At 40.7% G+C, this 12,829-nt stretch overlaps 1 protein-coding gene across 1 annotated transcript in view; it reads left to right on the top strand.

Moving 5' to 3' along the window:
* The first annotated feature begins 7 nt into the window (after positions 1-7).
* The window catches only part of RFX6 (regulatory factor X6), a 60,912-nt gene continuing 48,090 nt past the window's right edge, over positions 8-12,829 (top strand). The window contains exons 1-4 of the mRNA XM_025207053.1: positions 8-37; positions 1,070-1,226; positions 3,571-3,694; positions 5,280-5,341. Of these exons, the coding sequence (XP_025062838.1) occupies positions 1,156-1,226; positions 3,571-3,694; positions 5,280-5,341 (257 nt within the window). The 5' untranslated portion in view covers positions 8-37; positions 1,070-1,155. The remainder of the gene's footprint in view (positions 38-1,069; positions 1,227-3,570; positions 3,695-5,279; positions 5,342-12,829) is intronic.

The raw sequence follows: 12,829 nt of genomic DNA, 5'->3' as shown, positions 1-12,829 counted from the left end.
GGCCCCGAGCCCCGCGTGGCCCCGGGCGTCAAGGCAGGTGAGAGCGCGGCGGGGGCCGCCCTGCGGGGCCGGGGTTGGAGGCTCGGGGACCGGAGGAGACGGGGACGGGGTGGGACAGCGGCATTGCCACCGAGACATGGGGGTGGATGTGGCCCCAGCACTGCTGTGTCTCCCGATCTACTTACCCATCTGTCTATGTATCTGTCTCTCTACCTGTCCACTGCTGCATCTACCGATATACTTATCCTTCTATGTATGTATGTATGTATCTAGCCCTAGCACTCCTATGTCTACCAATATACTTATCCATCTACGTATGCATGTATCTATTCCTAGCACTGCTGTATCTATCTATCTATCTATCCAAATATATACATATATAACACACATACATAGAAAGAGAGAGTCCTCCGTCTGAGATCATCTATCCACAAATCTGGACTGTAGCGATACAGGATGCAGAGAGGGAGGGAGAGAGAGCAAGCCAGGACTGCTACATCAATGTAGTTTGTATTTTGTCATGCTGCAAGTTTTTACTTTGTTTCATACAGCTACATTAGCTGACCTAGATAGGTAGAGCGATTTACTTCAGCCAGAGGCAGCAATTCTCAACCAGGGCACCTCAACAGCTTTTCAAAGGTGCCGTGGGATGCCACACAGTGTTAAGCGTGTGAACATGATTTGCAAGATAAACCCAGAGATTTCATATAGGAACCCATAGTGTTAAAAAAAACATTCTGACTTATTGTGGTCTTTCTGAGGTCTTTGCAATGGAAGAATTGCTCTATTATTTTTCTGTAGTCAAAAATGAGTGAAAAGCAAGAGCTAGCATTTTCCATAGTGTGCCTTGAGCTGAAAGAGGGGTGCCTTCTGCCAAAAAGGTTGAGAACCACTGAACCAAGGCATCTCACTGTCCATAGTTATACACACCATATTACCAGCTGCAGACACAAATACTGTAAGTAAAATCAGCGCTGTGGCAAATATATCAGGACAAGAAACTGTGATAAACAATACAGTGAGACACTTGGATTTATGTTCTTTTCTCCCCCTCCCCCTTTCCTGCTAGAAATACATTTTAACAGTGAAACCCTTTCCTCAGAAGAGGAGGATGCAGATATTCATGGCAATAAAATAAAATCCCTGGACAAACCCATGTCTCCAAAGAAAACAATCACACAGATCATGAAGGATAAAAAGAAACAGACCCAACTCACCCTACAGTGGTAAGGCTTTTATTCATCTATAGAAATATTCACATATATATATAAGTAGATACATATATCTACTTTGGTTCATCTATGCAGGGGTTTAGGTTGTAGCCGTGTTGGTCTAAGGATATAGGCAGACAAGGTTCCTTGGGTGAATTTGATATCTTTTATTAGACCAACCCAAATGGTTGGAGAATAGTTATTAAGCAAGCTTTCCTGGATGGAAGAGCACACAGCAACTGCTGAAGCTTCCTTAGCCTGACGAAGGGTTTTTGAACCCGAAAGCTTGCTTAATAACTATTCTCCAACCATTTGGGTTGGTCTAATAAAAGATATCAAATTCACCCAAGGAACCTTGTCTGCCTTGGTTCATCTATAAGATACAAATCTGTTCTGCCTTCCTCTAGTTCAGATACAGAGCATACCTGTTTTACTCCACAGTTTTTTTGCTAATTTCTTTTTTTTGAGGAGAGAAAGATGCTCATTATTTACAGAGTCTGAGTATATTTGGGTTGGAAAATCTCAAAATGAAAGCTTTCCCAAAGAAAATTACTCTACTATTTGAAGAAAATATTGATACTTGCCTTTTAGTGTCACATAAGTAAAACTAGATAACACAGGATTTTGTGTCAAAGTGAATGTGCATATTGGTTGATGCAGTAAGTCATGTTACATTACATAACCACTTTTTCAGTTTTGGTATTTGATTCAGATGTATTCTGGTATTATTTTGAAAATCGTTATTTCAAAATGTAGCGCACAAATTTTTTGTCGTAAAATTCTTAAAGATTATATTGCTGAACTTTATCTGTTTTTAATATATCCACTAGAATAATTTCATGAGATTCACTACGTGTGCTCTCTATGAAATGGCAAACTTATTGAAGAATAAAGTCACTGTGTACAGATTTATCAGAGCTGAATGTAAATTCAGGCATCTGAAATGGAAATCAAGTAAAAGGATAGATTGTAATTGAAATATTCCTTTCTGTTTACCAAATAATAAAATACTAATCAGTATATGATGCATATTGTCAGAGTATCAATTTATTTCCATGAAGCATGATTTGTCTTTCTCTCTTAAAAACAAGTAAGTGACAATATTGGAAAGAAAACCTTGCTTTTTGCATTTTTTCTGAATGATCACACCTACAATAACACTTAAGCCCCATTAACAGTGTTAGAAAGAAATGGAGAGGTGAATGATTAAGGCATAAACTTGTGAAAGGATGTGCTTAGTTACCCACTAACTGTCATACATTTGGTCAGTGTATCCCACTGTTAATGAGAAAGCTAATTTTACTGAATTTTATTTTGGCATGATTTTTCCAAATAGTTCTCTAACTCTGCCTTTCTTGCTCAGTAAAGAGTGCCCTTGGACTATTGGGAACTGTATTATACACTACAGAGGTAGACCTAGATTATTCCCCCTAACTGTGAAAATCATAAGAGCAAATGCAGGGTTGTATTTGTTAGTGCTGAGTTTTTTATTTATTTTACCCTAAAAAGTGGGATATGATCCCATGCCATATCTTGTGTCTTCTACAGCATTTCCTTTCACGTGTTTATGCCATTTGAAAGAATGAGGGGTTTTATTTTTTGTTGTATTTGTAATGTACAAGCCTTACTGATGACCATGAAGAATATAATGCTGAAGAATAGAAATGAGCTAGGGCTGAAATACCCTACTGGACCAGGTGCTTAGCGGTATACAGCTACAACGTGAAAAGATCTAGGAATAGCCACCAGGTGTGGTTTCAGTCTATGGAATTCTCTTTGATATCCATCAGTAGACAATCCGAATTAGCGCTGGTTAGCAATTTTTCACCAAAATGTTTTCTTCTTGGAACATGCCAAATCATTGGTTTTCAAGTGTCTGTCATAAAGATTTCTTGGGTCTGGAATTGAATTTCTACTTGGAGAGAGAGCAAGCACAGGATAGGCAATAGTCCTGTGATTAAGTTAGAGATATTGTTAAGTAGAATATTCAAATTCAAGGGACTTACACCTATGTCTCCCACATTTCAGGTGACCACACAATGAATTCCAATGAATATTAAATTATTTATATAAAGTGGAATAGCTACAACTCAAGAGACTGTGCAAGCCTGATTCAGGAACTTGAGCCTGGGTTTTCTATTCTCTAGGGAGTGAATAACCAGTGCACTTTGAATGCATTGTCTATGGAGCTGGTCTCTCTCAGGCTCTTGTTCTAGGTACCATGCAGTTAGTTACTGCTTAGTGGGCTGTAGCAGGAACACTCAGTAAAAAGGGCAGTATGGAATAATGGAGGGAAAATAGAATGGAGAAACTCAGCAGGTATTTGTTTTATTCTTGTTATTGCTTATATACTCTACAGGCTTGAAGAAAACTACATAGTGTGTGAAGGAGTTTGTTTGCCCAGGTGCATCCTTTATGCACATTATTTAGACTTTTGTCGAAAAGAGAAGCTAGAACCTGCCTGTGCTGCAACATTTGGGAAGGTAAAGAGCAAATACATGATTTATTCATAGTTTATTAGACACATTTGTCAAAAAAATCACACTGGTTAGAACTCTTAATGTTGTCATGTCATCATGACTCTCAGAAATGCACAATTCATTGTGCTTTTTATGACGTCTGTGTCCTTGTGTTAAATTGGGCCCAGCTAAACCTAGGTTATTTCATCTAAATTGTGAAACTAATTCTACAGCTTCAGAGGAGTTAAACTAAAATTCTCTTTGGTTTGTAATGGCATTGGGGTACCATTGCAAAAAAAGTTCAGATTGAGTGATCTGGTATGGAAAGCATAGCTTTAATTATATTCAAGCCATCTAAAGCCACAGAAGTACTTTGATGACTTTTACTAGAGAAAGAAGGAGAAATAATAACAGAAAGAGCTTCTAAATAAAAAGCTGTTGTTCCTCCCCCACAATTAATCCCAAAATCATTTAATCAGAGTAAGATGCAAAGTCTTTAAATTAAATCTAGTGTAGTTAATGAAACAGGAAACCAAAAATTCTTTACAGATCATCTTTTTTAAAACACTACTGATCTGCTCAATTTGCTTAGGGAACTGAAATGCATTAGTTTAATGAAATAATGGTAATGGAAATAAAATCCAATTCATGAAATGTTTGCTTGCCATGTTTTTCTTTCTGCATAGGATATATTGGGGCAATTCACAATGCACTTAGATTAACTGATGTCAGTACTAGTGAGGAATACGATAACTTTCCACCTAAACAGTATTATTGTTGTGACTTCTGTTTCCGGTGTTTCTCATCAAGTAACTTTTTCATTTGGTACATCTACTGCCTCAGGTTATTTGTGAGGAAGTATGGTCTGTTCATAAAGGTAGTAGCTTAGAAACTGAGAGGCCAGAGTCTTTGCTGTGTCATGGGCCTTTTGACTGACCTTGGCTTCGTCAGATAGCCTCAGTTCCCCTATCTGTAAAATGGGGAAAATGGTACTTCCTTATTGCAGAGGGGGAATCCAGAGAAAAAATTGATAAATACAATAAAGATGGTAATGGGCTTAGATACTACAGTATTGGGGACCATTTAAGGATCTAAGAAGGACAGTGTTGCTTGTCTTAACCTCTGAATTACACTTAAACATTTTTAAAGCCCATTAGAAAACCAAATCCCTCCAGAGTGGACAAAACAGATGCTGCCTCAAACTTTCTTAGGCGCTTGGGGCAACCAGAGCTGTTTGTGTAAACCTGAAAGCACAGGTTCCTTTTGAAGACAGCTAGTTTTTTGTGGCATATGAGTAAGAGTGAGAGTTGGAAGGCAATTGAGGGGCAGGTGTTCCTGCAGTTAAAGTGAGATAAGCTCAGATATAAAGCACCATTAGAAAGCATAAACAGCTTTCTGTCTGTCTGAGGATTCTGGTGGCATAATGCTTCTTCTTTGTGAAGAACAAATGTAAATTATCTCTCTTCACTGTTTTTCTTTTGTACCATTTATCTATTATCTAATATTTAATTTCCTCCAGAACATAAATCTAGCTACTGTCCAACACCTGCTTTTTTAGCTAAGGAAATATGCCTTTGCTAGATACTAATAAGTCTGCCTTTCTCTTTAGACCATTCGGCAGAAATTTCCCCTCCTTACCACACGCCGGCTTGGGACAAGAGGCCATTCAAAGTAAGAAGCAATTGTCTATAAATCCACTTATGTACTAGGCTGTAGGAAATGCACATATTTCTGTGTCTATAATTTGCTTCACTATAACCTGTATACAAATATTTGGAGCTACCTATGGCACCTTTTGTGTGTGTAGTAAAACTAAAAAGCACAGTCTGAATTTAAAACAAAAATCTATGTATGAGTTCTAAAATTCCAGAGATTATAAAGATAATGAAATTCTTGGAAACAAAGTCATGCACATTTTGTAACATTAACATCTTTTGCCAAGTATTTATTATAATTACTCATTTCTGCTGGAAAATTGCATCTTGATATTCTACCTTTGTGCAAATCTGACAGCTTTTCATTTTGTTTTCTATGTGACACTAAAGCTTTATCTGAAACTATTAGAGAAAGACATTTATCATTCCTCAATAGTAAATTAGGTGCCTAAATAAGAGTTACCTTTCTGAAGCTGGGTTTAAGCCATAAACTAGAAGAAAATATAAGGATGCTTTTGATAGATTCATAAGGCCTTTGAGGAGTTCATAATTTGCAGCAGCATATATCTGACATATAATCAATCTGTTTTATAGTTGAACTGTAGAGGTTGAGATGTTGAAAGCACAAGATATTGGTTTTCCACATAAGTATCTATGGTAAGAGTATGATGTCTAGCATGTGAGTTATACCAGTTTTAGTTCCGGCCCTACACCCCAAATGGTGTTGTATTATGGTGGATCTGCCAGGAGGACAGCACATTTCCTTTAGAGTCTCCAAGAGCTTTGAAGAAGTGCTGATCCATTGTCTCTAAGGAGTTTTTGATTTTTGGTTTGAGAACATGTAAAGTGTGTGTTTTTTTCATGGATTGTGTGTATTCCTAAGTAAGAAGCAATGTGATACAGGTATGTTGAGACAGATTTACTATTGTCTATAATGTAGTGATGTATATAATCAGAGTATAAATAAGAATCAGGCATTTAAGTAAGCTGCCTTCCCAACTTGGAAGACCGTGGAAATGGTTTGGAGCTAAGACTGTTATGAGTTTTCTGTGGACGTGCTGCAAGAGCAGAGCTTGTTATGATGATCTTAAAAGCTCATCTCCATACCTACCAAGAGTCATGGAGTTTTTTATGTTTAAACGTAAGTTTGAATTTTCACAGTTGTCAAAGTTGGAGGAGCACGTCTTCTTAGATAGAAGAGGGTTTGTTTACATGTTATTGTTCTTTACAGGGAGCTTTCAAAAAGAGTAGTAGCTTTTCAACTTTAAGTCCAGGATACTCAAAAGTTTTTATTTGTGAATTTCTGTCAGTTTCAGAATAGTGTTTTATTTCTTTCCAGAAGGATGCCAGGAGGACCATTATGGGACTAAAATGGTCCAAGTCTTTGTGCATTTATCTAGATGTACATTTTCTATTAAGGCCCTAATTCAAGATTATGTAATTTTAAATACTGGTATGTGATTAGTTCTAAGATATAGACACGATTCAAGTTATGCATCTGTTTAAGTATCTTTCTGAATCAGGACCTATGGAAATAGACATGACGAAAGATAAGAGAGCAATGGATTTGTGGTTTACTAAGGAAAAGCTGAAAAGCAGTGAGGTGAAAATAATGTATGAAGATGGAAAATAATCATAATAGTAATAAGAAAAACCTAAAGTTTGTTTACTTAAGTATTTTCCACTTGCAATGTTTTTTCCTATCTTCCCATTTAAAACATCTGTAAAAAACCTAGGAACTGAAGATGACTCTCATAGTAAGAAAGTCATGTCTTCCAATGCATTGCTGAAGAAGTCATCAGAGATGTCACATAGGGCTGGAAGAGACCTCTAGAATTTATGTAGTCCAACCCCTTCTCAAGGCAGGATCACCCCTATTCAAACCATCCCAGACAAGCTCCTAAACCTAAACCTAAACCTAAACCTAAACCTACACAACCTATTCCTAACCAATTCCTAAAACTACAATTGACCATGCTGCACAGCTGCAAGGCACATGGCCCAAAGACACCAAAACCACCCTAACTTGCCATAGATAAAGCAGGGAAATTAGGTCATCAGTATTTTGCCACTGCAAGGTTTGTTACAATGCACTTGAGAGATCCGAGGAGGAGGGCCATGCCCCCAACTACAGAGGGAGGCAGAACCTCCCCACAGTCCACACTACTTTGACAATGGGGTAAAATTTCTTCCTGATCCCAAACGTGACCCTGAGTAGAAGGGCAAGACCGTCTAATAAGGAACCTTCAGGTTTTAGTTCCAGCAGGAGCATTGACATGCCCCTGTTAAAATTCTCAGCCTTGGCTGCAGCCAACACCCAATGCTTCTGAGAAAAGCAAAAGGAAAAAAAAACAAAACCTTGACACGTGTAGCATCAGGAGGGGAAAAAGTTTCTTTCCTGGGCCCATGTGGCAACCAGCAAAGCACAGAAGCCTTGGAGGACAAAAAAATCAAACACCCTCCATTCTGCTATGCAACACTGGCACAGCAAACATCATCCTATACATCACACCCTCCAAGTGGACAGCCTGAACTCCTCTTTCTGTAGCCTCTCCATAAAACCTTATCCCAACTGCTTTAATTTTCTTTCATGACTAAGATGGTATGGAGCACTGTTTTATTCTCATGCTTCTGAGCATCATCCTTTCCAGTATTCACCTGCTTTAGGCTGCAGAGCTCTTCTTATCTCCCAGCAATCTAGAGGTGGAGAAGAAAGGCTCCTAGGCTTACAATTGTTGGTCTTTACAGAGTACTCCAAACATAGATCACCCCTGACTAATGGTTATTCAACTTCCTTCTTGAACACCTCCTATTATGGAGATTCCACAACTTCCCTAGGTAGTCTGTTCCACTGCCTCAGTGTTCTAACAATGAGTACATTTTTCCTAATATCCAACCTAAACCTAGGTTGCTGCAACTTCAATCCATTGGTCCATGTCCTGCTCTCTGCAGTCACAGGAACTTTATGGCAGCCCTTCTCTTTGGCAGCCCTTTCGATATTTGAAAACTGCTATCGTGTCCCCTCTTAATCAAGTTTTCCTTAGGCTGAACACACCTATTTCTTTCAATGGCTTGCTTCCAAGTGCTTTTTGTTGCCTGCACACAGTGCTCTAGATCAGGGGTTTTCAACCTTTTTTAATAAGTGTATCCCCAGCGGCCCCCTTTTTAATAAGTGTACCCCTGCAGGGGGAGCGGCTGGATGCCGGTGGGGGGGGGGGGGGGGCGGCAACGGCCGAATGCTGAGCAAGGGGGCAAGCAGCTGGATGCAGAGTGGGTGGGTGGCAGGCAGGTGGCAAGAGGTGGCAGCATGGCATCTGTGTGGCCCTGCTCTCACCCCTCCCTGGTCCTGCTCTTATGAGACAGTGGCACGGGGTGGTGCTGCTTCATCCCTGCCTGCCTCCACGTACCTTTCAAAGTACCCGCTGGGGGTACGTGTACCTCCGGTTGACAACCCCTACTCTAGATGAAGCCTAGCCAGTGCCAAGCAAAGAGGCATTATCGCTTCCTGCATCTTGCACCTAATGCTCCTATTGATGCAGCCCAACACTACATTTGCTTTTGTTCAGCTGCAACACACTGCAGACTCATACTGAGCCTGTGATCCACCAAGATACATAGATTCTTCATTGGTGCTACCATCGAGCTTTTCACTCATTTTGCATTTTTGTTTTTGATGCAAAATGCATCAAAATCAAAAAATCTTGAGATGCATCCAAAGGTGCATCTCAAGCCGGTCCAGAGAGGTGATACTCCTTCTCTATGCGACTTTGGTCAGGCCACAGTTGGAGTACTGCATCCAGTACTGGGCGCCGCACTTGAAAAAGAGATGTGGCCAGCCTGGAGAGGGTTCAGAGGAGAGCCACCCGCTTGGTGAGAGGGCAGCAGGACAGGCCCTATGAGGAGAGACTGAGGGACCTGAACCTGTTCAGCCGCAGCAAGAGGAGGCTGAAGGGGGACCTGGTGGCTGCCTACAAACTCATCAGGGGAGATCAACAGCAAATAGGTAGAGCCCTTTTCTCCCCAGCACCACCTGGGGTGAGGAGGAATAATGGTAATAAGCTGATGGAGAATAGGTTTAGGTTAGAGATCAGAAAGCAATATTTTACAGTTAAGGTGGCCAAAATCTGGAACCAACTTTCCAGGGAAGTGGTCCTCACCCCTACCTTGGGCAAATTCAAGAGGAGGTTGGATGATCACCTGTCTTGGGTCTTGTGAACCCAGCATTCATTCCTGCCTGGGTGTTTGTGACCCAGCCATTCTTCCCTGCCTGTGGCAGGGGGTCAGGCTAGATGATCTGTTCAGGTCCCTCCTGACCCTAGCTACTATGAAACTATGATTATTCTTCCTTAGTTGTAGCACCTTGCATTTGTCAGCATTGGACTTCATCCTGTTGGCTTTCACCCAGCCTTCTAAAAAAAGAGGGTGGACAGGACTTAAATTTCTAACCCAAACAGGAACTGAAAAGCTCAACCACCTTTCAGGTTTTATTTACATATAACAGAAAAGAAAAAAAATGGGATATAAATTCATTTTTTCTTATGCAAGCCAACTTCAGATGGCAAAAGGAAGCTTATGAGCAAAATTGTTCTTGGAAAGTTTATATAGGTTAAATGTCCTCCATGGGTGGAAAAAAAAAGGAGATTGTGCATTGTTGAAACCTCTTGTTCAACTATGCCTACAAGCATCCTAACACAAATGTATCCTGACATATTGCCTGAGACCTTTGCTGTTATGCAGCTCTTTAGATTTGAAATGTATTCCGTATGAACGCCAAAACTCAGGTTCACAGTACATACAAAATAATTAACAAAAAAAAAATGGCTTCCAAACTTCAAGATTAAGCAAGTTCTCATGAAGATCCACATAACCCAACAGATATTGAGTCTATGTCTAGCTGTTTCCAAATTATAATAAATCAGAAAATGCTAAGGAAAAATACTTCCCAAAGTTCTGCTAATATTTTAAAATTCCAGTAAATAGATTACCAGATTATGACCCAAATGTGTTATAAATAAAGGTCACACATGTATGACATTTTAGGTGGTTTGATTTCTATGAATCTGACAGGATAAGTTTAAAATTTGGGTCTCTAGATGGAAACCTTCCTCCAGTATTAACTATGTATGGGCTACTGTCAATGCACTCTTCTGTTGTCTAACACACTTGACAATATTAGCACAAAAAATACAGCATCTCCAGCATTTACTTAGCAGATCCCCTAGCCTCTCTGATTTTGAAGATATTAGTGAGTTATATTTTCATATGGATTAGCTGTCCTTGAACAGTTTCTTTATAAGAAAAAGCATCAGCTGGCTTTACTTGAACAGTTGGCATTTGTTTTTTGTTTTTTCTTTTTTCAGCTGGCTTTTCTTCAAAGATGCATCTAGATTTTCATTTACACTAAGGTGCTTTTACAGTTTTATGGCAGTTTAAAGGGGTCAATATATGTATAAATCCACATCAATCTCATTCTTTACAGGGCCAGGTGATCCTGAGGAAGTCTCAGTGTAAATGGCGATCAGTCCTCAGATAATTCTGGAAAATGTATTAATTTCAGAATAGTAGTTTCATTGGGCGCGTGTACACAAGACACTTTACTGTGCAGCAGACTTATTTCCTGTTCAGTAAAGCATCACTTGTCTACACACATGCAGCAATTAGGGCACAGTAGATTAATTTACTGTGCCTTCAGATAGTCCTGTCAAATAAAAAGTGGTATCCAGTAATGCAGTAAATGATTGTGCTTAAATGCATGTGTAGACAGCGATGTCAGGATTAGTTTACTCCAGCTCTAATTTAGTCAGAGTATATTCAGTCTCATTAATTGCATGTGTAGACACACCCATTGATGACCAGCCTTCCTGAACCCTAATTACACCTGCTGGAGAACAGTTATACCCATGAGTGTTTCTAGTAAAGTCATTGGGAACACTCATGTGAATAACTAACTGTTTAACAATGAAGATGAATGCATCATCATTTGGCTATGAGTGACTTCAGGGACTATTGGTATCCCATGTTGTAATATAGATATTTCTGTGCAGGACTTAGCTGAGCTGTTATGACTGGGAACAGTCACTTGCTAGCAGTCAAACTCTTTTAATAGCATTTCACAAGATGGAAATATTTTCTAATATATAGGATTAACAGTGACAGGATCGGAGGGCCTACCTGAGCCATCAAAACTAGTTCAGTGTGTCTTGGGGCAAACTTTTGTCCAAAGAGCCCTAGAAATTTGTCACTTTAGCCCCTCACAGACAGCACAACTACAAACCACCATATGAAAACAAAACCAAAATACCCAACAGGGGTCACAAGTGAAAAGCAGGGAAGACAAAGGCATCATTGCTGCCCTGCTACTATAATGGCAGACAGGGGTGACTGGTGCCTCCTGAGTCTGGGGGGGCACAATTTGTGGGTGGGCCTGGGGGCGGGCCAAAAGCCCCATGTCCACTCCTATATTTCTGTGCCATGGCTTGGTGTCCCCCCCCACCAATATGCCGCTGGCCCACGTGGCAAAAAACTGCTCAATAACTTACCATGCAGTAAAATTAAGCTGGTCTAAATGCATGTGTAGACATACCCAGTTTGTCTCTAAGGTGCCACTTTCCTACCTTCCACCTGTTTTAGACTAACTCAGCTTCCCAGGAGCATGTCCTAATCAACAGACTATAGCATAGGCATTTTCATCTGTTGAAGTTAGGCATGGATAGTTATGACAGCAGTAGTCATGTACCATAAACATAAAGATTCCTATAGGCAGAGAGCAGAAACCAGGGCTCCCCCCATCCAGGGGAGTGTAGTAACTACAGAGGCTACAAGGCTCCCTCTTGCTTGCTTTCAGTTACATTTGTACATTTTATTTTAGATGTTTATTGGTTAACAAAACAGAAATAAGCCTGACACAGACTGGAATGCAGGACACCCCTCTTCCAAAGCAGTGGCTTAGCCCCTAGGCTACGATGGCATGCTTGTTCACTTTCTGGTACTATGACTCTTGCATGCTTGGCTTTCTAGTACCCTGACTTCAGGAGTGGGTCCAGTCAGCATGGGCATGGGGGGTGGGAATGCAGGGGTGCAGTTGCACCCCATCCCCATTCCACAGCGTAGCACAGTGAACTATATGGAAAATGTGCTGGTGGTACCTCTTCCCCATGGCTCTGGATAGCTGGGTTCCTCAGTTTTCTGAGGAACTGAGCTCAGACCATGGTGGATGATGGGAGTGAGAGCTCCTCGGCCACTTGAGGACATTCAGAGGGCTGAATAAGAAGCAGGCTCAGGAAGATGTCACCTGCACACGGTGGCTACTGCTGTCTCTGGCTGATCTGGGGGCAGGGGATGCCCCAGGGCCACTCCAGTTGCTTAAGATCCAGGCTTGGCTGGGGGCAGTGGTGGCAGTGAGCTGCTCCCCCTTTCTGTGCCTGATCCCTGTGCAGCCCTGCTCCTCCCCCATCAGGTGTCCCCTATCAGCCCAGGAGCAGGGGCAAGAAGGGGGAACCAACCA

This window comes from Alligator sinensis, unplaced genomic scaffold, assembly GCF_000455745.1.
Source record: "Alligator sinensis unplaced genomic scaffold, ASM45574v1 scaffold38_1, whole genome shotgun sequence".
Lineage (NCBI taxonomy): Eukaryota > Metazoa > Chordata > Crocodylia > Alligatoridae > Alligator > Alligator sinensis.
This window is presented reverse-complemented; position numbering and strand designations above follow the sequence as displayed.